General features: G+C 40.2%; 1 protein-coding gene across 2 annotated transcripts; it reads right to left on the reverse strand.

Moving 5' to 3' along the window:
* Positions 1 to 3779: 3779 nt before the first annotated feature.
* On the reverse strand, positions 3780 to 25025 carry SLC38A2 (solute carrier family 38 member 2). 2 transcript variants are annotated; one of them, XM_030217020.1, is made up of 16 exons: positions 24726 to 25025; positions 23724 to 23943; positions 23461 to 23539; positions 23206 to 23321; positions 18672 to 18745; positions 18477 to 18569; positions 18260 to 18341; positions 16253 to 16335; positions 15110 to 15168; positions 13688 to 13873; positions 11113 to 11192; positions 10905 to 11005; positions 9911 to 10035; positions 9284 to 9428; positions 9090 to 9187; positions 3780 to 5008 (listed from the first exon to the last, which is right to left on the reverse strand). In XM_030217020.1, exons 2-16 carry the CDS (start codon positions 23840 to 23842, stop codon positions 4910 to 4912), a joined length of 1539 nt encoding a protein of 512 aa, XP_030072880.1. In that variant the 5' UTR covers positions 23843 to 23943; positions 24726 to 25025; the 3' UTR covers positions 3780 to 4909. The 2 variants fall into 2 exon arrangements, with proteins under 2 accessions (XP_030072880.1, XP_030072879.1); XM_030217019.1 differs by having other exon boundaries at positions 23461 to 23542.
* Between the last annotated feature and the right edge of the window lie 225 nt (positions 25026 to 25250).

A 25250-nucleotide genomic window follows, 5' to 3' on the forward strand; every position in this document is an offset into this window, starting at 1 on the left:
CTCAGTACCTTTCCGCTCTCATCTCTCCCTACACTCCCCCTCTCCCCGTGAACTCCATTCGCTGGGTAAATGTCTCCTGTCGTCCCCCTTCTCCCCCACTGCTAACTCCCGGCTCCGTTCCTTCTATCTCGTTGCCCCCTATGCCTGGAATAGACTCCCTGAGCCAGTACGTCAGGCTCAGTCTCTGGCTGTCTTCAAGTCTAGGCTTAAAGCCCACCTCTTTGCTACTGCTTTGGACTCCTAACCATGACTCTCTTACTCAACACCCTCACTTATCACCCCTACCACTGCAATTTCCCCACCCCTAGCTGTCTGTTCGTCTGTCCAATTTAGATTGTAAGCTCTGTTGAGCAGGGACTGTCTTTTCATGTTAATTTGTACAGCGCTGTGTAAGTCTAGTAGCGCTATAGAAATGTTTAATAGTAGTAGTAGTGGGTACAACCAAAGTGGTTTACAAATAATATATACATGTACTTTTTTTTCTGTCCCTAGATTACTCACAATCAAAACTCTGCTTAAGGCCTCCATCTTCAGTCTTCAGGATCCTTCAAAGCTGCCCCCCTCGCTCTTCAAACAAAATAATTATTTTCTTAGTAAACATGACCAACACTGCATCAGCTTTGTGAGTGGGGCCTCACCATTGACTGACCAACCTTAATGCATCAGTCATGTTCCATTCCTATTGGCCGATATTACAGAAATCCTGATGAGGATTTAGATGGCTTCTGAATACCCTTCAGCAGGTCTATGTTCCTGTTGTCGCCTTCCTTGGGTTCATCATCTGTAAAACTGAGGACAAAAGGATACTTAAGAAATGAGCTCTTTCAGCTCGTTTGTGAAAAATATAGCTGAGGAAATCTTCCCCAGAGGTAGTTCCCCTATGCAGGCCTCATTTCCCTACTCCTGGAGTATCTGAGGATCTTCATCCTGCAGGGCCAGGTCATCCCCAGACAGAATTGTTCTATTGTCCTCTGACAACCTCAAAGTGGCCCTTGCAGCACAAGGGCCACTTAGGTGTTTCCTACTCCAGGACCAACTGCCCCTTAAGTCTTTAAAAAGAAGGCCCTATACATGGCCAAACTTAAATCTGCAGGGGAGCTCCCCCTCCCCTGCCAACTAAGAATGCAGACCTACTGCCTCGAGCTGCAGGGGAATGATCAGCAGCATAGGTCTCCTCCAAGATGGTGGCAGTTCTTGCCAGACTCTAAGCCACCACCGTGGTTGAATCCCATTCAATGTCTGCTGTGGATACAACATCCTCTGGCTCTTGTACTGCCATTAAGATGGCTCCCTTCAGTGCACCACACAGCTTATGTATTGTTCCAGGCCCCTCTAGTCCTCTGTGTCCACAAGTGCAGAAATGCCAGATAGTTCTGAATGCATGCTGTACCAGCATACCAGCAGTGCAAAGCCTCACTCCCTGGGCGGCGGCGGGGGGGGGGGGGGGGGGGGGGGGGGGGGGGAAGAAAGATAGGCCACGAAGAATGAACTGGACAAGCACTATTGCATTTTCTTTTTGTCTGATTTTTTTTCCTCCCCCACTGTTGCTGGTGTTCCAGAAGGCACTCTAAGCTAAGACACACCATGATCCTCACACACAACCTAGGACCCTGAAAGCCCAACAGAATGAGAAGGAAAAAGCGGAGGGATCTACCAGGTGTGACACCCACAGGGCAAGAGAGGCCCCACAGACCTCGGCCCCACTGGCTTAACACACAAAGGGAGAAGTTTCAGACTAACTTTAACACCCAAGGAACCCCTCTAAGCACCTTCCCCCCCTTTAAATAGAAAGCTGACCCTTACTGACAGTACCATGAGACTACCACTAGGGGTCAACACTTGTATCTAACATGGCACGAACTGAGTGGGACTGTTCCTGCCCTACTGCCAGGGATTACCTCTGGAAATATCCAAGGGGTAGCAGGAGGGTCCAGGAAGGAGAATGGCCCTTTGATGGGTGGAGGAAGGGGGGGGGGGGGGGGAATTGAGCATAAGTTATGCTGGTAGCGATTGATATTCTGGTTCCAGCAACAGCATAACTGGTCTAAGATCTTTTTGGCCTATCAAAAACATGCTCTAGTTACTAGGCCTCCACAAATTGTTGCCTGCAAACCCAGAGCCAGAATATCAAAGTAAAGGGTCATGGATTTGATATACAAAGTTAGGACCTATCTGGCTACTTAGCTATGTGGGTAGAAACAGAATATGGCTTATGTCTGTATAACTGCCAGCTCCTCCCCATGCGGACCACCTCAGCATTGCCCGGATTGTGCCTAGGCGATAAGTGATCCTGAATATTGGTAGCTGGCCCATTGAGGGTAATTTAAGCAGGTAGGAAAGGCTCCTGGCCACTTAAAGCATGCTGAATATTGTCCCCTTAGGTTTTCTTTCCAAATTAATATTCATTCAGTTTTTCAAGGCAGTTTAAATACTGTTAAAATGGAAGGGGGTTTATTGCTGTAAGTGTAGAAATGGTAAACTACACCCCACCCTGGACACACACACAAACACATCAGGGTTCAGTTATTACTTATGTATTTATTTCAAATTACAAGTTAAACATACAGTGTTTCACTGAAACTGTAAAACTCTTAGCCAGTAACTCTGACTTCCATTAGAGACTAACAGTTCAGACTAAGTCATAAGTCATCTATATACATACAGTATCTACAACCATCTAAAACAGTGTGTGGGAAGGCCTTGTATGTACATGTGCGATTTAACTGGTAATAAAGATCTGTCAAGCTACACCTGCATATTGAAAACAAAATTCTGACAAATTCTCTATTAGTATCAGTTGGAATCTTTTAAACAGAATTCAACTACCACAGCAAGAAAGCTCATTTTAAAGTGCAGGTCAACATTCTTGAAATAGGAGTGTGCACGATCAATAATGCCTGGTGTTAAAAAAAATTGTTGGGTTCCAACTCTAGGAACTCATGGTAAACAATTGCTCACTTAAAAATCCCTGCACATACGTAACATGAACAATTTTACAGATGTTAGAACTGTAGTAGCAGAGGACTATATACATATAACCCAAAGCCCATCTCTAGAATATACATATATTTACACACAATACTGTATATTTATATATACACACGGATTTATATACATTTTATAGTGAAATCACCATAAATATTGAAAAGTAATTCTTTGTAATAGGTCAATGTTCTATAAATAATAGAATTACTATCATGACTCAAACATCCATGGAAGACAGCAATGCAAACAGATGACAAACAGTGGTTCAATACTGAAAGCTGCTCATGTGAATTATTAGTCTAAGACAAGTTGGCAGACACAGTCACCTGTAGGTAATCAAATTAAAACCAGGCGTGACAATGCCAGCTGAATTCTACAAAATCAAACAAGTGTTATTTACAGCCCCCCCTCCCCCCCAAATGACCTGTTTACAACTGGTAACACTTCAATTGGCTAATCAACTCATTACATTTGTTCCCCAAAAATGAAATGTGTAAATCTGAGAACATGCTTATACAGGTTAACAAAATTCAAAACAATTGCTTTAACATCCTCACACCAGCTTTTACCATGGGGTTAGACACATTCAGCTTGGCCTTCCAATTAGAAATACTTGGAAACGGGGGCCAGTAAGCCTGTTCTAAATAAATTAGGATTTAAACCTGTATCAGTTACATCTGCACAGCAGATGTCAGATGTTAACCAAATAGCTATTTTGGAAGTAGATGAACATTTTTTTCTGCACAGTGCATGAGGACATATTAACAAAATCCAGTTCCCTAAAGGTATCTGGGTTTTAATAGCATGTAACCTATACCATACAATGAATAAAGAAAAAAAAGTCACTGGAAAGCAAATATGAACACCAAGCACTATTTATGCCTCAAATATAGATTCTAGAAAAATGAGCATTTACTTATTCAATTCTACACATTTTCAGATGTGGAAAAATACTATGCAGGATATCAGTACAAATGCACTGCAACCTCAACTGATATTTTTTGCTTTTTGCAGTCAAAGGGTGTCGAACATGTTCAGTTTGTCACTCATGCAAACCCCATTTTTACTACTCTGTGAACATACTTTCCCTCAAAGGGATATATATATTCCATGATTCATACCAACATGTATATGCCAGCTATAACTTCAACATTAAAGTCAGGGCTGAAAATCTACAATAATAAAAAGTGAATCTATTAAGGTTATTTGAATATTATATTTTATAAAGCATAGTATCTGATTCTAATTAAAAGTACCTGATTTATTTCCAACTTCAAGGACTGTGACTTTGCTTCACCCTTTCAAAGGATTGTAAATATGTATTATTATACAAATACATTTCTCATGAGTAAACATGCATTTGGCTTTGTACTGTGCATTTATGAAAGATGTAAAGTGGTATATAATTAATCACTGGAACTGATTTGGTAGGTTATGCTAATGTGAATATTTCATAAAAGCACCAATTTTAACACTCTTACCCAAAAGTGTTTGTATTGATGAGCTTCTTGGTTCAGAACAAAACAAAAACATCATATTCACTTTGCTCTGGAATAGTATCTTTCATATCAAATGGTTCCATTAGGCACATTCAAGTAATAAAATTATAAAAAAAAATCCCAGTAAGTTTCTGAAGACAGCCAAACATGTGGCTTGATAAAAGGTTAACAGAATTTTGTCCATTCTCATGAATGGATAAACTCAACACTCCCTTAGCTAAAGACGCAGGAGTTTTGATGTCAAAGTCCATGCTAGAATGTAGAACAAATTTCTCAAGAGTTCTTGTTCTACAGTCAAAAAGTCTGTTACTGGAGCGGCAGTTCACAAGGATGTGAAACAAGGACAAGTGAAATTTCAGTAGGTGATTTCCATGGGAGCATGTCCACTTCAAGTAAAAAGTGCTCTCATTCATACGGAGAATAAATTAGTGGCCATCTGTAGCAGTGGTGTGAGTCCAATCGAGAATGATCAGGGCCATGCATGTACACATCACAAACAAGCCGCATATCAGGAAGAGCGTAGCCTAGAAAGAAAGATATCAAATTAGTTTCTATTCAGTGCCAAGTATTTTATTATAGGCACCACACTAAGGAGGTTTTCAGTGATGCCCTGAATAGCCCAGGCTTCTAGCATGAGGGACGTCTTCGGAATATACCTCCCCTACTTTAAAGGGGCTACACTGGATGCCTGTAGAGTTTTCTTTGAAATTCAATGTTGTGTATTGTTCTGGTGCCTTTGGAAAGCAAATTCTGCAATGGTTGGTGATTTTATTACTACCCAACACACCTGAGATCATCAAGATGCATCGTTATCTATTTCTGTTTGCTTCTGCTAAGGTATCAACTATCAGGCTTACAGCATTCAGCAGTTTGGGTCCCTCAGCTCTGCAATAAACATTCCTCCTGATTTGCTGTTGGAAATATTTGCCATAGAAAACTAAAAGCTTTTTATCTGGCAGGAACTAAGATTACATGCTGTCTGATATTAGTATATATACATTTTTTTAAATTTTATTTCATGGTGAATTACTTTTAGATATAACTTGTTTAGAAGTACTTAGGAAAAGGACAGAAAATCAGAATAAGGTTTTCAATGAAATCCGAAACTTTATATTGCTGCTCACGGTAATATATACATCAGAAAAGAATAATTACATTCCATCTTTTCAGTAGTTAATTGGTATGGGGGCAGCAGGAAAAACATGGCTCAAACTCTTATTGCAGATTCATAGTATACATTTGGCTAGCGCAAGTCATATACTAATTTAAGGCCCTGTTTACTAAGCAGTGGTAAGGGTGCACTAGCATTTTTAGCATGCGCCAAGGATTAGCTAGTGTTAAAATGCTAGCACACCTTAGTAAACAGGGCCCTTAAGTTCAAAAACACAGGTCATACTATATTTGCCCAATTCATTTAAAGCCATCATTATACCAATGGAACACAGTCACATTCATACTGCTATTTTGCAGCTATATAGTCTTTTTTCTTGACAAACTGGAAATTTTATAAAGATTAAAAATATGAGCCATAATGGAAAATGGTGAGAGGAAGCTATTCTACCCCATCCACCTGGTTTTACCATTCAAATCATAGATTTGTAGTTTTAAATCTACTGGATTCTGATTTTGCTGTTTTTATGTTGCTTACATAAAATTCTATTTTACTATTTCTTGACTCAAGCTTCGCAAGCTGCATATAGACTTCCATCAATTTTACAACAGCACAAGATTGTTGTAGTTTGTACAGATGTAAACTGCATTTAAAAATCAGTGCAACGATTACTCTAGCCAACATTCTAGTCAAATGGCACACCTAGAAGCAACAAAGTACTGAAGTCAGCACTATCACACTATGTTCCCTTAAATCTAATTCAATTACAACAAAAATTAGAGCCCAACTACCAATTTAGTAGGCATGTTGACTAAACTGCGTTAAGCAGCTGGCACAGGTTTTACCGCATTTTAGACGTTAGTGTTCACCTGCGCTAACCTCTAGTGCAGCAAAATTTCACGCTACCTACTTAACACGTGCAGTGGGTGGGGCCGGTGACTGCTAGCGCATGGGTCTGTACCTCATGCTCTCACAAATGCCAATAGTGCAACTGCACTTCTCTTGAGGTGGTGCTAAGTGCACAAGCGCTACTGACAGTCCAGTAGTGCATTTGCAGACACACCAGGCCCTGCACAACACACTCCCCACCCCTATACACACTCCCTTCTCTCAATTCCTCACCATCCTGACAGACCCTCTCCCAGTCGATCGATACCCTGAAGCCCCTCCTCCAAACAGGAAGTTCCATTGAAGCCCCCCCTGCTTACACAAAGGATTTATCCTGGGTGGGGGGGGGCATTCACGGTAGGCTAGTGGGATGGAGCAGGAGTAGTTCCCCTCCGCTCCTGCCCCGTCGAGGTCCAGTAATATGGCTGCCATGACCCTAACAATAGTCTTCCAATACTACCACAAGGAGTGAGCCAGTGGCGTAGCTAGGTGGGGCGCCAGGGGAGCGGCCGCTCCCCCAAACGGAGTTCTGCCGGCACCTATCCGCTCTCGCGCCGCTTTCACTCCCCCCGCACCGTCAACTTGGCTCTGCTTCTGGGGTGAGCCTATCATATAAGGCGTGGCAGTATCACCAGATTACAGCTAGGGCATGGCAGTCAGATTGTTGCTGGAACAGGACCATTCCTGCTTCATAATATATATATATATATATATATATATATATATATATATATATATATATATATATATATATATATATATATATAGATGACGGCAGAAAAAGACCTACTACTACTACTACTACTTAGCATTTCTATAGCGCTGCCAGGGTTACGCAGCGCTGTACAAGTTTAAACACGGGGAGGGACAGTCCCTGCTCGAGAGAGCTTACAATCTAACGGTAATAGACTACGCAGTCAGTGTAGGTAACAGGAATGGGGAAGGTGGTTAGGCGCCAAAAGCAAGGGAGAAGAGATGGGCCTTGAGTAAGGACTTGAAGATGGGCAGGGAGGGCGCATGGCGTATGGGCTCAGGAAGTCTGTTCCAGCCATAAGGTGCTGCGAGGCAGAAGGGGCGGAGTCTGGAGTTAGCGGTGGTGGAGAAGGGTACAGATAGGAGTGATTTGTCCTGAGAGCGGAGGTTACGGGTGGGAACATACGGGGAGAGGAGGGTAGAGAGGTAATGGGGGGCAGCAGATTGAGTGCACTTGAAGGTCAATAGAAGAAGCTTGAACTGTATACGGTAGTGGATTGGGAGCCAGTGAAGCGACTTGAGGAGGGGGGTGATATGAGAGTATCGGTTCATGCGGTAGATAAGACGTGCGGCGGAATTTTGGACAGATTGAAGGGGGGATAGGTGGCTAAGCGGGAGGCCAGCGAGGAGAAGGTTGCAATAGTCAAGACGAGAGGTAACGAGTGAGTGGACGAGGGTGCGGGTGGTCTGTTCAGAGAGGAAGGGGCGAATTTTGCTAATATTATAGAGGAAGAAGCGACAGGTCTTAGCTGTCTGTTGGATATGGGCAGAGAAGGAGAGGGAGGAATCGAAGATGACTCCGAGATTGCGTGCTGAAGAGACGGGGAGGATGAGGGTCCATCCAGTCTGCCCAACAAGATAAACTCTAGCCCACCAGGGAAAACTCCCAAGTAATTACCAGAGGAGGAGAGTCTAGGTGGGCAGGAGGGTGGTTGTCATCTCCTCTCACACCCCGCCCCCTGAGAGACAGAGGCTTCTATGGAATTTCCTGTTTGGGGGAGGGGCAAGATGCTGACCACATCCCCTGTACATACCGTGCAGGCTTTGTGCTTAATGTGCATTCAGTTTTGCACATAATGCATTTAAAGTGTAAAAAAACCAAACAAAAAAACAAACTTACTACCCCTTTAGTAAAGGTGCCTCTTAGTTACTTATTCTCTTAAACACATTAACTGAATCTTCTATTTCAATGCACGCGCATGTGTGTGTGTACTGTTTATTAGCATTTGTTCTACTGTTCTTATCGAGAACAAATCAAAGTTTTATATAAGTAATAAAACAAAAGAACTCCATATTATACGAACTGGAAAATAAAAACACACATACACCCAACATTCACTCAGGTAATCCAGCATTTTTAGTGCGCGCTAAAAATTAACGTCTAACGCTACAGACACCCATAGGAATATATGGGTGTCCCTAGCATTAGTGCATGCTTATTTTTAGTGTATGCTAAAAATGCTAGTGCACCTACAGCACGGGTTTGTAAACAGGGCCCTAAGTGTGACTCTTGGGAGGGTAAAGGGTTATGGATCCCCATGGATCCCCAGGAGTTAACAGGGAAAATTCAAATCTAAAAGGGGAAGTTTAAATAGAGGAGGTCTAGGGAGGAATCTTACATGGTCTTTTTGCTGACACTAAAATCCGTTTTGAAATTTGAATATTCATTATGCATTATAATTATGTTAATTGATAAGCTTTTCTTATTGTGTAATTTCCCAGCTGTTTTGTTATTGGTTGTCTTATGTAATCCGCCTTGGACCTACGGGGAGTGGGCAGAATATAAGCATGAAGATAAACAAGCACAAATTCTTAAAAGTGTGTAATGGCAAGATTTGACTGACTGTACATACCCCAATTTTTTGCACAGATTTCATGGATTCTTTCTTTACCAATTTAATGTAGAATGCAGAAGGAAGAATGAAGATCAGCATAGCAGCAGCCGAAGCTCCTGTTAAAAAGATTAGTGAGAGGTATTAAGAACTTCATATAATTCCTTTAATTTTCTACTTGGATGATGCATACCATCAACTATTATAACACTCACCAATGAACCCAAAGATGTCTCTAATAGTAGGGACAAAAATGACAAGAGTGATGGTAAATCCCAAGACAACTACTGTAATAATAATATGACGGAGCCAACTGAACTCTTTGTTTGCACACAACAGCTGATTAATGGAACTGCGGATCTGGAAGGTGAAAAAGCAAATTTAAAGAAAATCAGGCACAAGAATCATGATTACACAAAGGCTAGTTGTATACAAAAACAAACAAACCTTCCTATACAACTCAAAAGGACATTACCTTCTAAAAATAAATAAAAATAGTGGGCATATTTGAACATTTTCAGCTTAATTTAATGATCAATTTCTGTGAAATATTAGACCATAGGACTAAGTGGTGTATTTTCAAAGCACTTAGACTTACAAAGTTCCATAGAAACCTATGGAAATTTGTACGTCTAAGTGCTTTGAAAATGAACCCCCAAGTCATATTTTAAATAACAGATATATAAATATAAAAAAAAAATACAAAAATTCAGAGTTCAAAGTATATATGGTATTACTCCATAATATTGTGTGTGTAATATGGTAACCAACATGAATATAAAAGACCTGATATTTACTTTTTTCTAGTCAGTTCTAGTATGTTACAGATGACAATCACTTACTGGAAAGATTACTACTGGTACAGTTAAGGTGACGGCCAGAAGAACAGCAAGTCGAACAATAAGGAGGATAACATCAGAACCTATCACGTTAGAGTAAGTATGTAGTAGTTCTGGTTCAACATTTCCTATTAAAAAAAAAAGGTTTTAAATAAAAGCAACAGCAGATAATCAGCATTTTAAAACTTGGGTCAAATAAGGAAAGCTATTAAACACACTATTTGCAAATTAACTTTAATCAGCAAAGATGCATTATGTTTCTGACCTTAGAATTATCATTGGTTAACTTTAGGAAAGGCCTAATGGCTAGACTAATGGGCTAAGAACCTGAGAAACAAGGGTTTAGATTCCACCGAGGTTCTTTATGGCCTCAGGCAAATCACTATTGCCCATTGCCTCAGGTACCCTGTTTTAGATTGTAAGCTCTTTTAGGGCAGGGCTTCTGGCTGTTACTGAGAACTGACATGTCTGCATCTCCAACTCTGCTGGGGAAGTGTTGATTGATCACCTAGTGCAAGATATGTTCCCATGAGCACAAAGCTCTCCTAAAGTTAAGATGATGCACATGTTCTTGGCTCTGGCACTTATTTTACTATCCAGCCTTTTTTTTTTTTTTGGGGGGGGGGGGGAGGGGGAGGAGGCAACAGTAAATCAGCTTAAGCATAAGGATTCTTTCAGTGCACACTGCAGTTCAGCATTACTTATGAAGTTAAGCAGTAGCCTCCAAAGCAACCTACATGAGAATAAATCCAACTAAAAGCGAAAAAGCCCATGCAATCACTTACATGAATTTGGTAGTTTTTGCTGGACAAAACAGTGAATGATAACTAAAAGTCACCTAGTAAAACCACAAACAGAAAACCCTCGAGGGGAAAATTCACTTTGTGTGTGTCTGTGTACATTCTATGTTAATCATTTTTAAATTTTTCTAAAGCTAGTTATCTGACAAAATTAACTACTAATACAGAAGATACATACAGAAAGCCCAAGTACTTACCATAGAAAGTTAAGTATCCGAAAAGAGCAGCCAACATGTACATGATAAACATGGCAAAAAATGAAACGTTTGAGACATTCATCATTGTTTTACGACTACGGCTGCAAAGAAAGGAAACAAAAGATTGCAATGACATTCTATTTACAAGTAGTCTTGGTTAAATTTGTTTTTTTTACTTCAAAAGCCTAAAGCACTGGCAAATACCTACCCCTTGAGTTCCTCATAGATAGGAAGCACAGCTGGATGACAGACAAAGGAAAATGTCAGGATTGGTACAGCATACACAGTCTGAAAAGCAAAATAAATAGGTTATAGCAGATGAACTTCAGTACAGTATGTGAAATTAAATTTTTGCAGTATTTTCAAGTGCTCCTGATTTTCTCAATCCTACAGTATCTGCCTAGTTTAAAAGACTCATTATTTGTGGATAATTTGGACAATCGTTAATTGGTACATCCCAAAACTTCTATCCAACATGACCCATTTTAACATTAAAATCACATGAACCCAAATGACAACAAAAACAAAACAGGACCCCCCCCCCCCCCCCTCAAATTGAAGTAGGAATGGAGCAGCATCTGCAGCAATGGTGGCAACTGGAGTAACAGTCAGTATAGGGGACCGTGTCAGTGTACATGGAGGAGTGGCCTAGTGGTTAGAGTGGTGGACTTTGGTCCTGGGGAACTGAGTTCAATTCCCACTTCAGGCTCAGGCAGCTCCTTGTGACTCTGGGCAAGTCACTTAACCCTCCATTGCCCCATGTAAGCCGCATTGAGCCTGCCATGAGTGGGAAAGTGCGGGGTACAAATATAACAAAAATAAAAAATAAAGATCCCAGTATTCTCGATGAACATCTAGTCTACTAGAAGCCCACTCAAAAGGAGGGTGCAAGGCTTGTAAATGTTCACCAACTTACATATCCCAAGCTGAGGTCCAGGGAAGGGGAGCAGTCCTGTTTCTTTGCCCCCCCCCCCATCTATTAATGATACTACCCCATTTAGGATCCCAACCTCCAGTTTGGGAATAGTTGCATTACACACAAGGGATACTGAACAATGTACTTTATTTAGCATTCCATACAACCCAATGATTTCTTAGATTTAGGGGCCCGTTTTACAAAGCAGCGGTAGAGCTATTTTGCCATTTCTGGCGCTACATAAATATTTTGTATTTTTGTACCGCTGGGTGGCAGTAAAGGCTCCCCCCGAAAATGGCTGCGCGCCAATCCCGGTCATTAGCGCATGGCTATTTCCTTTAAAAAAAAAACAAAAACCAAAACCAACCCCCCCCCCCCCTCCCACAAAAACAGCCTTTTACCTGCTGTGGTAAAAGGGGCCCTTAATGATGTAAAATAAAAGGACCTCTTCTTTCTGAGATACTGATTGGAAATTGTACTCTATTTTTCAGCTGGTTTTGTTGTCTGTGCATGTCTTTTTTTTTTTTTTTTTTTTAATTTTTGACTTACAAATATTGAGCGATCTATTTTATCAATGTGCCCTACTGGAAATCAGAGGTGGAAGTAGGCATTTTCATTTACTTCTGCTGCTCCTCACCACTGGAGTGGCATCTCTCCATCATTACACGGCTACAGCAGCAGTCTTCTTCCCTCTTCCTCCCTCACAAACCAGTTGATCCTTAGGCATGCCTGTCAGTATTCTACCCCACAGAAAGCACCCTATCTGCTTTTGTCTACCCCAGAAGGTTTTTCCACTCTTACTGCTTGAATTATGGGGGCAGAACCCACAGAAGCACAAAAAGAGAAAGTGCACTATGAGGCTCATTTTCAAAGCACTTAGCCTCCCAAAGTTCCATAGAAACCTATGGAACTTAGCCTCCCAAAGTGCTTTGAAAATATGCCTCCATGTATGCCAAGACTGAGGTTTTGACAGGTTATTGGAGGAAAAGTCCAGTCTGTTATTGAGATGGACACGGGGGAAGCCACTGCTTGCCCCGGGATTCGTTGCTACTAACTGGGTTTCTGCCAGGTACTTGCGACCTGGATTGGCCACTGTTGGAAGCAGGATACTGGGCTAGATGATCATTGGTCTGACCCAGTATGGCTATTCTTATGACCTTATGTACATTAATAAGACAGGCCTTTGATATCTATTGTGATGTTTTAAATTTGATTGTTATTGTGGAACAATTTTGTTTTAGCTTTATGACCTTAAACTTTTTTTTTTTTTTTTTTTACATACAAGTAAATTAAACTTGAAGGCTGAAACAAGAGATAGTTAATTCTTGCAGCCACTAGAACTTAAGAAAAGGTCGATTAGGACTCAGGGATTTCTCTTTTTTTTTTGGGTGACCCCAAAGTTGGGTTCCTATTCCAATACACAAGCTCCATTTCTAGATTACGAAATAACCCACAAACACCTCAAATATTTGCTGGATTTTGTTGCTCCACTTACTTGTTATACATACAAAAAGGGCCTTACATGTGTTTGCACAAACACATTATTTCCCATATAATATACAAGTTTGATATTTTATATCACCACATAAAAAACATTCTGAAATACTGCTGGGAGAAAAATTAAAATTTGGTCAAATACCCATCCAAGGATCTACTTACTATCTGTTCAGTTACATTAGGGAGTGTTTTTATAGGCACTTTTTCCTCTCACATGAATACTAGAACCACCTTCGCGTGAAGTACCGCTATCAAAAGTGATTTTCCTTCAGAACTTTTGAACAACCGAATCCCACTTCATTTGTAGTATTTTCAAAGAACTAGTTCAAGCACCTTTTTAGGCAGTATGAATGAAATTATCACTACTTACCTGCGAATTCAAAACAAAGTACTTTGGTTTGCACATATCATCACTTGTCAGATTAGAGGCCACGTGCTCCTGAGATGTATGAGTGGTAGCACTCGCCAGGTGGGTCAATGTGCTGTTTAACGTCATGTTCATTATGTCATGCTCCAATCCCCCAGGGCAAGGAATCTGAAATTTCTTATATATTACCTGTAAAAGTACAAAAAAAAGAAAAGAAAAAAAAAAAAGAACGTCAATTTACCTTCTGCTACTTTATGTCCAAAATCCTCACTGCTTCACAGCTATATTACTACTATATATTAGATGCAGAATATAAAATTTGTAAATAAAATAAACAGTATGTGCTACTGGTTATTTAGCAGGGAATGATAAAAACACACAGTGCATTCTCTGTACAGCTCCCTATTGCTCTAGAGTAGTTCTCAACCTTTTTTTCAGTCGGGACACACCTGACTGAAGATGCTCATATATGTGACACTGAATATATGATTCTCAGGAACCACTGGTCCGATACAGTAAGGAGTGGAGGAGCAGTGGCTTGAAACCAGGAGAACTGGCAGCAAACATGTCATGCAACAGTAGCACTAATTCCTATGATTCAAACAACATGAATCATACCCCAAAACAGGCAGCACTACAAATATTACATGGGGCTCTAGAACACTAATATACTTAATACTGGTATATTACAAGTGAGAATGCTATAGATTTCCATATAGAAACTACAAGCAGAGTACCACACCTTGGTCACACATAGACAAGCCCTCACCAAATACAGAACAAGAAATCACTAAATTAGAAACAGAAATACAAAGACAAAAATTAGCTGGGTACCCCAATATGTCAAACTCAGCCAGCCCCCTACCCAAGTCCAACATTTTTTCTTCCCCCCATCCAATCCCCCACCCTTTCACCAAGTCCAGCATTTCTTCTTCTCCCCCTAGCCACCCCCCAAGACCTCTTGCTTTTTTCCCCTCAGCCACCTCCATGAGTTCAGCATTTCTTGCCCTTCTCCCCTCAGACACCTCCCTCCTGCCCACATATGAAGCACTTCTTCCCTCATCCTGTGCCTCCCCACCCCCAGTCCTACAAACCTAATTTCTTAGACATCACACACTGCCTGGGCTGACCTGAAGTTTTTCCTCTGCTGCATCCCACCCTCTTGTAAACAGGATATTGTGTCAAAGGAGAAGCCTGGGTTGGCTCAGGCAGCATGTGGTGGCTGCCGTTGCTGGCAAAGAAATGAGATTTATAGGACCAGGGCAGGGGGCTGGAGGAAGACAAGAGACAGGTGCTGGATGGGAGGAATGGGAAAAGGAGAGACCATGCTACAAATTAAAAAAAAAAAATAAAAAAAAAAAAGCATAATAAACATACTTAAAAAAAAAAAAATCTAATCTTACGGATAATAAATGAGGTACTTACCACTATTAGAAAGAAAACCATACATAAGAGGGAAAACCCACTTGTGTAGCCCAAGTACCCTGTAAAGTTTAAAAAGAAGTACTCATTGGTAATCAGCTTCTATTACAAGTTTAAACAGGCTATGTTACATGGTACAAAAATCCTTGCAGAAGTCTGCAAGGCTTTAAATTACAAATCACAAGCCAAAAAGCCTTCAGGTGAGGCTAAAAGCACTTATTGCAATTCCAAGATGAATGCCCCCATGATTAAACTCTTCTAAAATTGTAATTATTTTCAAAGACAGATATGAAACTTTGTCAAATTTAATAAAATGTTTTAGTGTCTACTTCTGAAAATGCATCGCTATGAAATTATCTATGCCTATTATATCTTACATTACACAAATGTTAAATTGTCAACTTAGAAAAAAACATATTCCAGTTATAATTGCAATTAATCCTCTCCAATAGGTGCAAGGATTCCTACATGACGTTCTTTCAATCTAAAGCATTGGCCTTCATTTCCAGTGCAAGGGCTACCATATATTTTTTATATGGGTATCTAAACCTATCTATCCCTAACTTGCTTTGCATGCACAGATCTGTGTTTGTTTCAGACTATTGTAATGTGTATTTTTTTTCCTCATGTTTTGAATCATCTGACATCTCAATACCTCATTAGCATAGATTTTGCATTAAAGTACTCCTGAATCAAAAAGTGAACAGTGTATAAAAACTAGATTACATCTACTAATCATACTTTGTTAACATGCAAAAACACTTGTGAAAGCATTATGGGAGAATTCCATTACTAGGTGCCCCTTTTTGAGTGCCTTGATGTCACACGACGACTGCCTATTCTATAACAGCATCTGGGCAACAAGATTACATTCATTATTCTATTCTAGCATAACCTAGCATCAACATGTTTAATCTTTAAGCACCCTAGTGGTTGCATGCTACCTCAAATTGTTCTGTAATTTGCATGCAAGTGGCAGCTCCACTTATGCCTGCTCTATGGCAGGTGTAACTGTTAAGGCCTACATGACCCGCCCATGTCAATACCAATTAAGTTGTGAACATCGTGGTATTCTAAATTGCGTTGGCAATTGATAGAACGGGGAGGGTTTGAGTTACCTATATTTTAAACAAAAAAGCATCTTACCTAAATTTTTTAACAGTGATAAAGGGAGAATGAGGATTATGGACACCATCAGAACCAAATAATCGCCATTCAGATACCATTCTCTGTTTACAAAGAAAAAAAATGAATATGTTTCAGGCAATTGTTAATTTTAGAAACAAAACGTTGTACAATTATATTCGATTTAAGCTGAAAGGATTATCTGCACTATCCTTTTGCTAAAATATTCAGATACTGAGCTGCAACTAGCATTTGTTCAGGTTCTAAATATAAAAGGAGACCACTGTAGTCTCTACCCATTTTCTACTATTAGCTGACTAAGGGGCTCTCTTACAAAGCAGTGTTCAGTGTTAATGCAGCTTAAAATGGTGTATTGTGGGATACATTCATGTGCCCTGCATTAATTGCTAAATGTGTGCATACTAACTGCATGCCTAAAAATGTATGAAAGATTTTTGAGGAGGCATGTTAGGGGGCAGAGAATGGGCATTCCTATGCTACTGACCACAGCTACATTACTGAATGCTAACTGGTTAGCACGCAGATAGTGCGTGAGCCTTCACCGAATACAAAATGAGTGGCAGTTAACTGCCCACACAAAATGGCCATGTGTTAATGGTAACATTAGTGCATGGCCATTAATACAAAAATAAATAAAAAAGGAAATTGGCCATTTTATAGCTGCAGTAAAAGTGACCTTAGTGCATGGGAAAGATCCATGTAAGGGCGTGGTAAGACCATTTTCTACCACAGCTTAGTAAAATAAGGACCCCTTAATGCATAATTATTTTAAAATAGCGTAAAATAGAATATCCATTAAAAATACATCAGATTTTAACACACACCCCTGTTCACTAAGCAGCATTAAGGGCGAATTAGCATTTTTAGTGCATGCTAAGAGTGAGCACTAACCATGCAGGCGCCCATACTAATCCTACAGGCACCTATAGTTAGCGTGCACTAATTTTAGGCACTAACCTTAGTAAACAGTTTACTACAGTAAAGCTGCCATCTTAGGAGTTTAAAAAATAGGTGCACATGAATAGGGTTGCGAGATTAAGATCAGAAGCCTCAATGACTGGCACTTCTGCTCACAAGTTTCAAACTTGTGCTATTTCAACCCTTCTCCTGTCAAAATAGCAAGTATTGTTGTTGTTGGTTTTTTTTTTTTTAATAAAAGAAGTTCAAAGCCATTTTCAATTGAATTTTCTCCAAAACTGGCATCATGAGGTAAAGATAAGTCACCATGATGAAGCAATTACTTGCTCAGTCAACAGATGGGGACAACTAACTCAATTCTAATATTTTTCAAAAAGCTTATCTATCTTCTTCTTGGAATTAGCAGAATTTGCTGACCTACACAATTATGATTTAGGCACTTTCCCATACACTAAGACCATGTTTAGGGTGCCAGTATATTGAGGTTTTTTTTTGGCAGGTCCTGCGCTAATTTTCCCAAGTTGAGGGCCATGTTTACTAAAGCTTAGTATATGCTAAGTGCTGTGCAGCCCATTTTATTCCTGTGAGCCATACAGCACTTAAGGCATACTAAGCTTTAGTAAACATGGCCATTAAGTCCACATTATCAAGTTAGCATGCGCTAATCAGAACGCACTAGAAGGATAACACTTGAATGGCCACCCCCCCCCCCCATAAAAATAGCCAAACTATTGTAAAACAAACATTCTAATGCATTTTGCAATAAGCATTTTTTGGTGCGCCAATGGCACATTAGGGCTTAATGTCCTTTAGTAACAGGGCCCCTTAAGCTTGCTGAACTATTCAGCTATTGATAATTTTCCCAGCTCAAACGTTTCCTTATACTTTTTAGGCAACATATTAGCTTGGATAAGTAAATTCCCTCTTAGATACTATGTAGGTAAATATTTTTTTTAGTTTACTTTATGGCACAATAGAGGATACAAACTGGGTCTTGAAGCAAAAAAATAAAAATAAAATAATAATTGGATTTTTAAGAACTTCTTGGTGATACATTTTTTTTTCTGAATCAGTTTACATCTTACTCACCCTGTGTCTCCTTCAATGCCTAACAACGTCTTGATCACTAGTGGCAGCTCATATTTCACTATGTAGAGGTAGCTGGACATAGCTGTATGAGAGCAAAAATACTACATTTACAAATTTTAAAGTCACCGGAGTTTAATTTTTTTTTAAACTTTCCAAGAGCTCGTACAGTAAATGCAAACATTAGAAATGAAATATGGATATTTTCGTATATACCTACCTCCAATATTTTGCATTGTAACAGATCCAGAGGCAGCAAGCTTCCCTGGCAAACCAAATGCCTTCATACCTAATTGCTCATATAACAAAGACCCTGAAATGCAAACAAGGCCATCAAATTATTATTTAGAAGGGGACAAAATATATGTACTAAAACACTGTACTAATACAATACAGAGCTGAAACTTTTCCATACCTCCTTCATTTGCAGTTTTCAGTAGAAGATGTATAGAATACAAAGAAACTATTGCCACAAAGGTCAGGAGAATCCTAGGGGGAAAAAATAAAGCAAATTTCAACATAAAATAGTCTCTCTCGGTATGTATGCATTATGATTATAGCAATTTTCTGAATCACATCCACAGTAAAACCAGAAATGACTAAATTTTTGTTTTGCATTACACTTTCTTTGCTGCAAAGAATCATTTGGAGTCTTAATAAAGTTTTGTAGCACCACACAGAATCTCAAATATCTTGCTTCCCACTCTATAAATTTGTCAAATTAACATTTAAATGCTCAAAAGGTAAAATGCTGTTATGCTTTTATTTTTTTCTAATATCAGCATTTTGATTCTGTCAAGTGTACTCTCAGGATACTAAAATACAAGAATCCTCTATACAACTAATGCAGTGGCGGTGGAATCAAAGTAACTCAAAAACTTGTAACTACATAACTCAAATGATCCACAATATCAATAAATGAGTGAATGTGTTTTCATAAAGAATAAAAAGCCTCAAGGAGCTCCAGACCCATAGGTCTATTGGGCTACTGGCGATCAAAATGACCTGATGGTCAATAAGATCTGTTCCTCATCATTGGCTAAATCCTTCTTATATTTAAACAAAATTCAAAAACGTGTTCCTTTCACACAGATACACCACTTCTAACTTCAAGCTTTACCATGCCGTTGAAATATACTTTAGGCACCTGATGTCCTTAGTTATGCTTGAACACCCCTCATGTGTTTCATAATGCAGTTGCTCGAAGTTAAGAAATCAAGTACTTAGCTTATGCGCAGTTGTCTTTTTTTGCAGTCACAAGTCGCGAAGATGCAATTCTGCAGTCATGAATCGCGTTGCTGCAATTGCCAATCTTCCTCTGGACAGCCCCGGACCAACGGTGGCCAGCAGGGGTCAAATGACAACATTTCAGCTGCACATTGCTGTCGTTGGGCAGCAATTTGCAGCTGAAACGCTGTTGTTTGATCCCTGCTTATGTGGACCCTGAAGCAACCTTGCCTAATTCAGCAGAAGCAAAACGCTGGCCACCACTGGTCCGGAGCTGTCCAGAGGAAGACTGGTAATTGCAAAGAGATTCATGACTGCAGAATTGCATCAGCGTGACTTGTGACTGCAAAAAAAAAGACGACTGCGCATAAGCTAAGTACTTGATTTCTTAACTTTGAGCAACTGCATTATGAAACACATGAGGGGTGTTCAAGCATAACTAAGGACATCAGGTGCCTAAAGTATACTTCAACGGCATGGTACAGCTTGAAGTTAGAAGTGGTGTATCTGTGTGAAAGGAACACGATTTTGGGATACGTTTTTGAATTTTGTTTAAATATAAGAAGGTTTTAGCCAATGAAGAGGAACAGATCTTATTGACCATCAGTTAGGTCATTTTGATCGCCAGTAGCTCAACAGACCTATGGGTCTGGAGCTCCTTGACGCCTTTCCTTCTTTATAAAAACATTTCACTCATTTATAAACTACAAGAATGCCTAAAGTAGGTCGAAAACTTTTCCATATCTTTAGTTCGATGTCATTTAGGGCCCGGTTTACTAAACCGCGTAAGAGGAAGCATTAGTGCTTTTAGCGCGCGCTAATCATTAGCATGCGCTGTGTAGGTGCCCACAATATTCCTATGGGTGCCTACACAGCACGCGCTAATTTTGTGACACTAAAAACGCTAGCGCACCTTAGTAAACAGGGCCCTTAGTTCTACCATTCTCAAAAGAAGTTATGGGCCCCATTTACTAAGCTGTGCTAGAGGCACATTAGCATTTTTAGTGGTTAACCATGTAGGCGCCCATACTATTCCTATGGGTGCCTACACGGTTAGCGTGTGCTAATTTTATGCACGCTCTAAAAACGCTAACGCACCTTAGTAAACAGGGTCCTATGTTTGACATTTCTATCTGAGCTTCCCGACTGTTCACTAAACTGAAAGTTATTTAGTAAGGAATATTTTAACATGAACATATGTCCACAAGAAAACTTCAATATATAAAGTGATTCTACTTTGCTGCTTACATCAAGTTCTTGTACCAAGATAATTAATGGTTCATCTATGTGCCCAGTATCTTGAGAAATTTACCTAAGCTCAGAGCAAATCCAGGACACATTGTGCTTTTGGCAGCTGTTACACTTTTATCTGTAAAGACAAGAAACATCAAAAGCGCCTCTCTAGGTTGAAGTTATTTGACCCTGCTGACAAAATCTGAAGCTTGTCAGCTGTTACAAATCACCAGTGGCCAATGAATTTTGCCCACAATAAAAATGCAAAACTGGTCAGATTCAGGCATAATAGGCCTGATAACACTTCAAAAATTTCCCCCAAGTTCTGGGACTATACTTAAGTTAATATCAGCAATATGCTTCCCGTGTTTAATATGTGGGCTTAAAAGCAGAGCTTTTTCGCTTACTTGGAATTATATTCTCTCTCAGGTATACACCAAGATCACTGCACAATTCTCTTAAAAGACATAAGCTCAACTTTAGAGAAGAATTCAATTAACATAAGAACTGAATGTTACATAACTTTAAACAGTTCATTAACTGTCAGTCATGTTCAGTTCCAGATGAAGAGTATCTTCAATAAAAAAAAAAAAAAAAACCACCACCCACAAACAACCCCTCTACCCTCCACAAACACCTTTTAACCTTTCTGTGCTTAAAGGGAACTTTTTGAAATGAAAAATGTATTATTCCTGGTTTGGTAAAATCATACTTCACTCAATCTCTCTGTTCCGAGTTTGCTTTTATTTACTTGTTAAAAATGAGCCCTATTGTGGACATTCATAGAAAGGCTGAATATAGCTAATAAAACTAGAGAACTGCTTTTTATGAACATTGTTTACCTCACGCTATATTTAATCTCAATATCAATAATACAAAGCAATATATTTTTCCCCAATGAATAGAATTTGTATATGATTGGGAAAGCACAACAAAGCTACAGGTAGCGGGTCTAATCTCACAGGGTGTGGAATGTGAAATATGTGGAAGGAGGGAAGAGACCTCAGACGGGTGAAATTGCAGCACAACTGCTGGCTATACTCCTGTTAGAGTTATCACCATGAATCAATCATTGGTCTCAGACCCACCTCCTCCCTTCATGTGGACATACATTTTTTATGAATGATTTAAAAAAAAAAAAAAAATGCTGTGTCACTGTGAATCACACAACTTCGAGAATGGTAAAAAAACACTTAGCTCATTGCATCTTCGGTAATGAGGTTCCCCGCCCAACGGACCCGTTTCGCCGGAGGGGCTTCTTCAGGGGAAAGCGAAGACCCAATTTAGCCGCACTGCTGAAGCGGCAATGTAGCAATCATCGAAGTCTGTCGAGTTGGATGATTGCTACATTGCCGCTTCAGCAGTGCAGCTAAATTGGGTCTTCGCTTTCCCCTGAAGAAGCCCCTCCGGCGAAACGGGTCTGTTGGGCGGGGAACCCCATTACCAAAGCTGCAATGAGCTAAGTGTTTTTTTTACCATTTTCAAAGTTGTGTGATTCACAGCTGACACAGCATATTAAAAAAAAAAAAATCATTCATAAAAAAATGTATATGTCCACATGAAGGGAGGAGGTGGGTCTGAGACCAATGATTGAGTCATGGTGATAACTCTAACAGGAGTATAGCCAGCAATTGTGCTGCAATTTCACCCGTCTGAGCTCTCTTCCCTCCTTCCACATATTATTTCACATTCCACACCCTATAGCTTTGTGTTGTGCTGACAAATTATAGCGGAGTGTTCCCTTTTGTTATATGAATGGGAAACAAATACAGTTTTGAGCATTTTTAGTCCACTTGTGTGCACAGAAATAATGGTATATTTCTGCATAAAAATGCATATTTCTAATGTTAAAGAAAAACAACTCTTCTCAACAAACTATACTATGACTTCTCATAATGTAATAAACTAAGGACAACAGTAAATGTTTGACTATTGCACTTCAATGAACAAGGTAAGAAGAATGGTCTTCACAGATAAGACTAATGAAAGAGCAGTTACAACTCAGAAAAGGAAGTTAGGACCACAGGAGTTCCAACAAGGATATTTTAAAGAGCCCCGTTTACTACGCTGCACTAGCGTTTTTTGTACACGCTAAACACTCTAGCGCACCTTAGTAAACAGGGCCCTACATATGGAATCCAAAAGACATGATATCTCAATAGTGCACACTGTTTACAGAAGTCTCAATGAATTCCATATTTAAGTATCTAAGTATCTTTATTGGAATTTGTGTGATCTTTGTTTCCTTTTCTGGATTGTCACTGCTCTTTTGTTGATTATTACTCCTCTCCACTACAAAGAAGTGTCCATTTTTGTTTTTATACCACCGCACGCTATTTTGATTACTGGCACATTGTTTCCTAATATACATAAACACCCCTCCCCCCCCCCACACACATTTCCTGTCTGGCACACCCCCATGGCTGAAACTACCATACAACACATGAGGTCTCTATTTTCAGCAGTGATAAGAGTACTTTGATACTTACATGAAAAGTGCAATTCCAGTGTTGGCCATTGCATATGACAGCCCAAGGATGCCACTACCCACAATTGCATTGCTGAGATTAAATACTGACATTCCAAAGGAAGTTGTACCGGGTTGCTATGCAGACAAATGAGCAGATAGGGATTTAGCAAGAAGTTTGTATTAACGTTTTTACTATTATTATATAGTACAAAAACTTTAAGCAAAAATATATAATAGAACATGACCGGAACTGATGAAAGCAACTGCTACTTACATATTCAGTTTCATACTTCTTTTTCCCAAAACCGTGTTCAAGTAAAAAATTCTGATTCTCTGAATCCACATCTGCATAACTGCTGAAAAAACAAGGAAACATTTTTTTCTTATTAACGCTTATTAACGCTTTGTAAGGTACTTTGTAAGGTACTAGTTACGGTTGTAAATATAACTGTGCGGCAGCTGGGGCGTATTCTCCATTAAAAAGGAGAAGTCACCAGCCAACATTCAAACATAAAGAAAAAAAAATGCCAATCTAACCTCTGCATGGCAAGCTTGCTGGGTTGATAATCCTGACTTAAGTCATCACTGTTCGAGCTGTTGCTGCTGGTATCTTCATCTCGAGAGATACTAAAACGGCCCATCTCGGCTTTAGTCATGTTTCAATCGGCTCGGCGCTGCGATCAGTTGGAAAATCCCTTACGTGTCTTGTTTTAGCCGGTGCTTGACTGTACAAGAATCAATCCTCACGTCTCTATCCCTAACGGGGAAGCAGAAGGGAAACGTTAGCTCACTGCGGAAAGGGGAAGAAGGGGGGGGGGGGGGGGATCACGTGGCAGAGTGGAAAAGTACCAGTAGAGCAGAGCCTGGAAAAGTACCAGACAGTGCAGTCCCCTTCCTGGCCACACACACACACACCAAACAGGGGGAGGGGGGAAGAGGGAGGAGGAGGAAATAAAGGGGGCAATTTACTGCCCCTGAAAAAAAAATCTTTTGAAAGCCTCTGTCCTTGCAAGGATTTTAAATCCATCACAGCACAGGCACATGTTTCCTCGGGGGGAAACAAAACACAACAATGAAATCGCCACTTCGAATCAGTCAATTATAAGTCAGAGTAGGCAGAATAGGAGATAGCTGTAACTGCGGATGCTAAGTTAAGCTAGCAGTAAGGGCGTTACATTAAAACAGCTGGTGGTTCCCCCCCCCCGCCACCCCACTTTTGGATCTGGCAGGGCGTCTAATCCTAAAGCCGCCTACACAAGCGCCGCCGGTAGCGGATCAGAGATCCTGCCCCTCCCTACCTGGCTGATGCAAGCGATCACACACTGGCATGTCTCCCCCGCTTCCCTTCCCATGCCATCAATCTCTACCACGAAAACGGAAAATACAAATGATCGGGCGTCCCCTGAATTCCACAGCACTACATTTCGTTTACCCCAACAATATTAACGCCCCGCCACACCTTATCATCCCCTCTTCCCAGCAATGAGGTCCTCTATTATGCATCCTCTCAATTCTCGAGCCCTACAGCATGCCATTTACCTCGGGAGAATCCGTCCAGCCGCTTTCTGTCCCGTTCGCTGCCACCAACGTATTGTTTATACTATTAGTAAATTAAATTATCTAGCAGCAATTGATAATATAAAAAAAAAACATCAGTCTATAAATAATAAATATTTACAAAAAAACAAGCACAACACATTACACGATAAATAAACGAGACCCGGCCGGATTAACTCGGCACAGTGAAGTTAAGATTTTATTAACACTATGACACTCGGGTGCCGAGAAAACGATGCTTCCCTCTTGCCGGTTGCTACAGCTTTGATCTATCGCCGATACACCTAACAGTTTTTATGAAACGGCTGGAAAGAATGTGACGCCCACGGAGGGCGAATAGCAATAGGCCGAAATGTTGCGTCAGCCGGCTCTCTGCTGCTACAATACTATATAGCATCGCGGCGGCGTGTCTAAAACCTTGTATACCAACAGAGAAACCCCGCCCAATGGCGCGCACCATTGCAGCCCTGGCCGTCAAAGAACGAAGGCATCAGTGAACTGCAACTG

This window comes from Microcaecilia unicolor, chromosome 10 (assembly GCF_901765095.1).
Source record: "Microcaecilia unicolor chromosome 10, aMicUni1.1, whole genome shotgun sequence".
Classification (NCBI taxonomy): domain Eukaryota; kingdom Metazoa; phylum Chordata; class Amphibia; order Gymnophiona; family Siphonopidae; genus Microcaecilia; species Microcaecilia unicolor.

Excerpts from the sequence above, each read along its gene's own strand:
- SLC38A2 (XM_030217019.1), bottom strand. The coding sequence starts at position 23,842 with ATGACTAAAGCCGAGATGGGCCGTTTTAGTATCTCTCGAGATGAAGAT. Across the intron at positions 23,543-23,723 it reads AGCAAGCTTGCCATGCAGAG|CAGTTATGCAGATGTGGATT; the intron begins GTTAGATTGGCA and ends TTGTTTTTTCAG. Across the intron at positions 10,036-10,904 it reads CGGATACTTAACTTTCTATG|GAAATGTTGAACCAGAACTA; the intron begins GTAAGTACTTGG and ends TTTTTTTAATAG.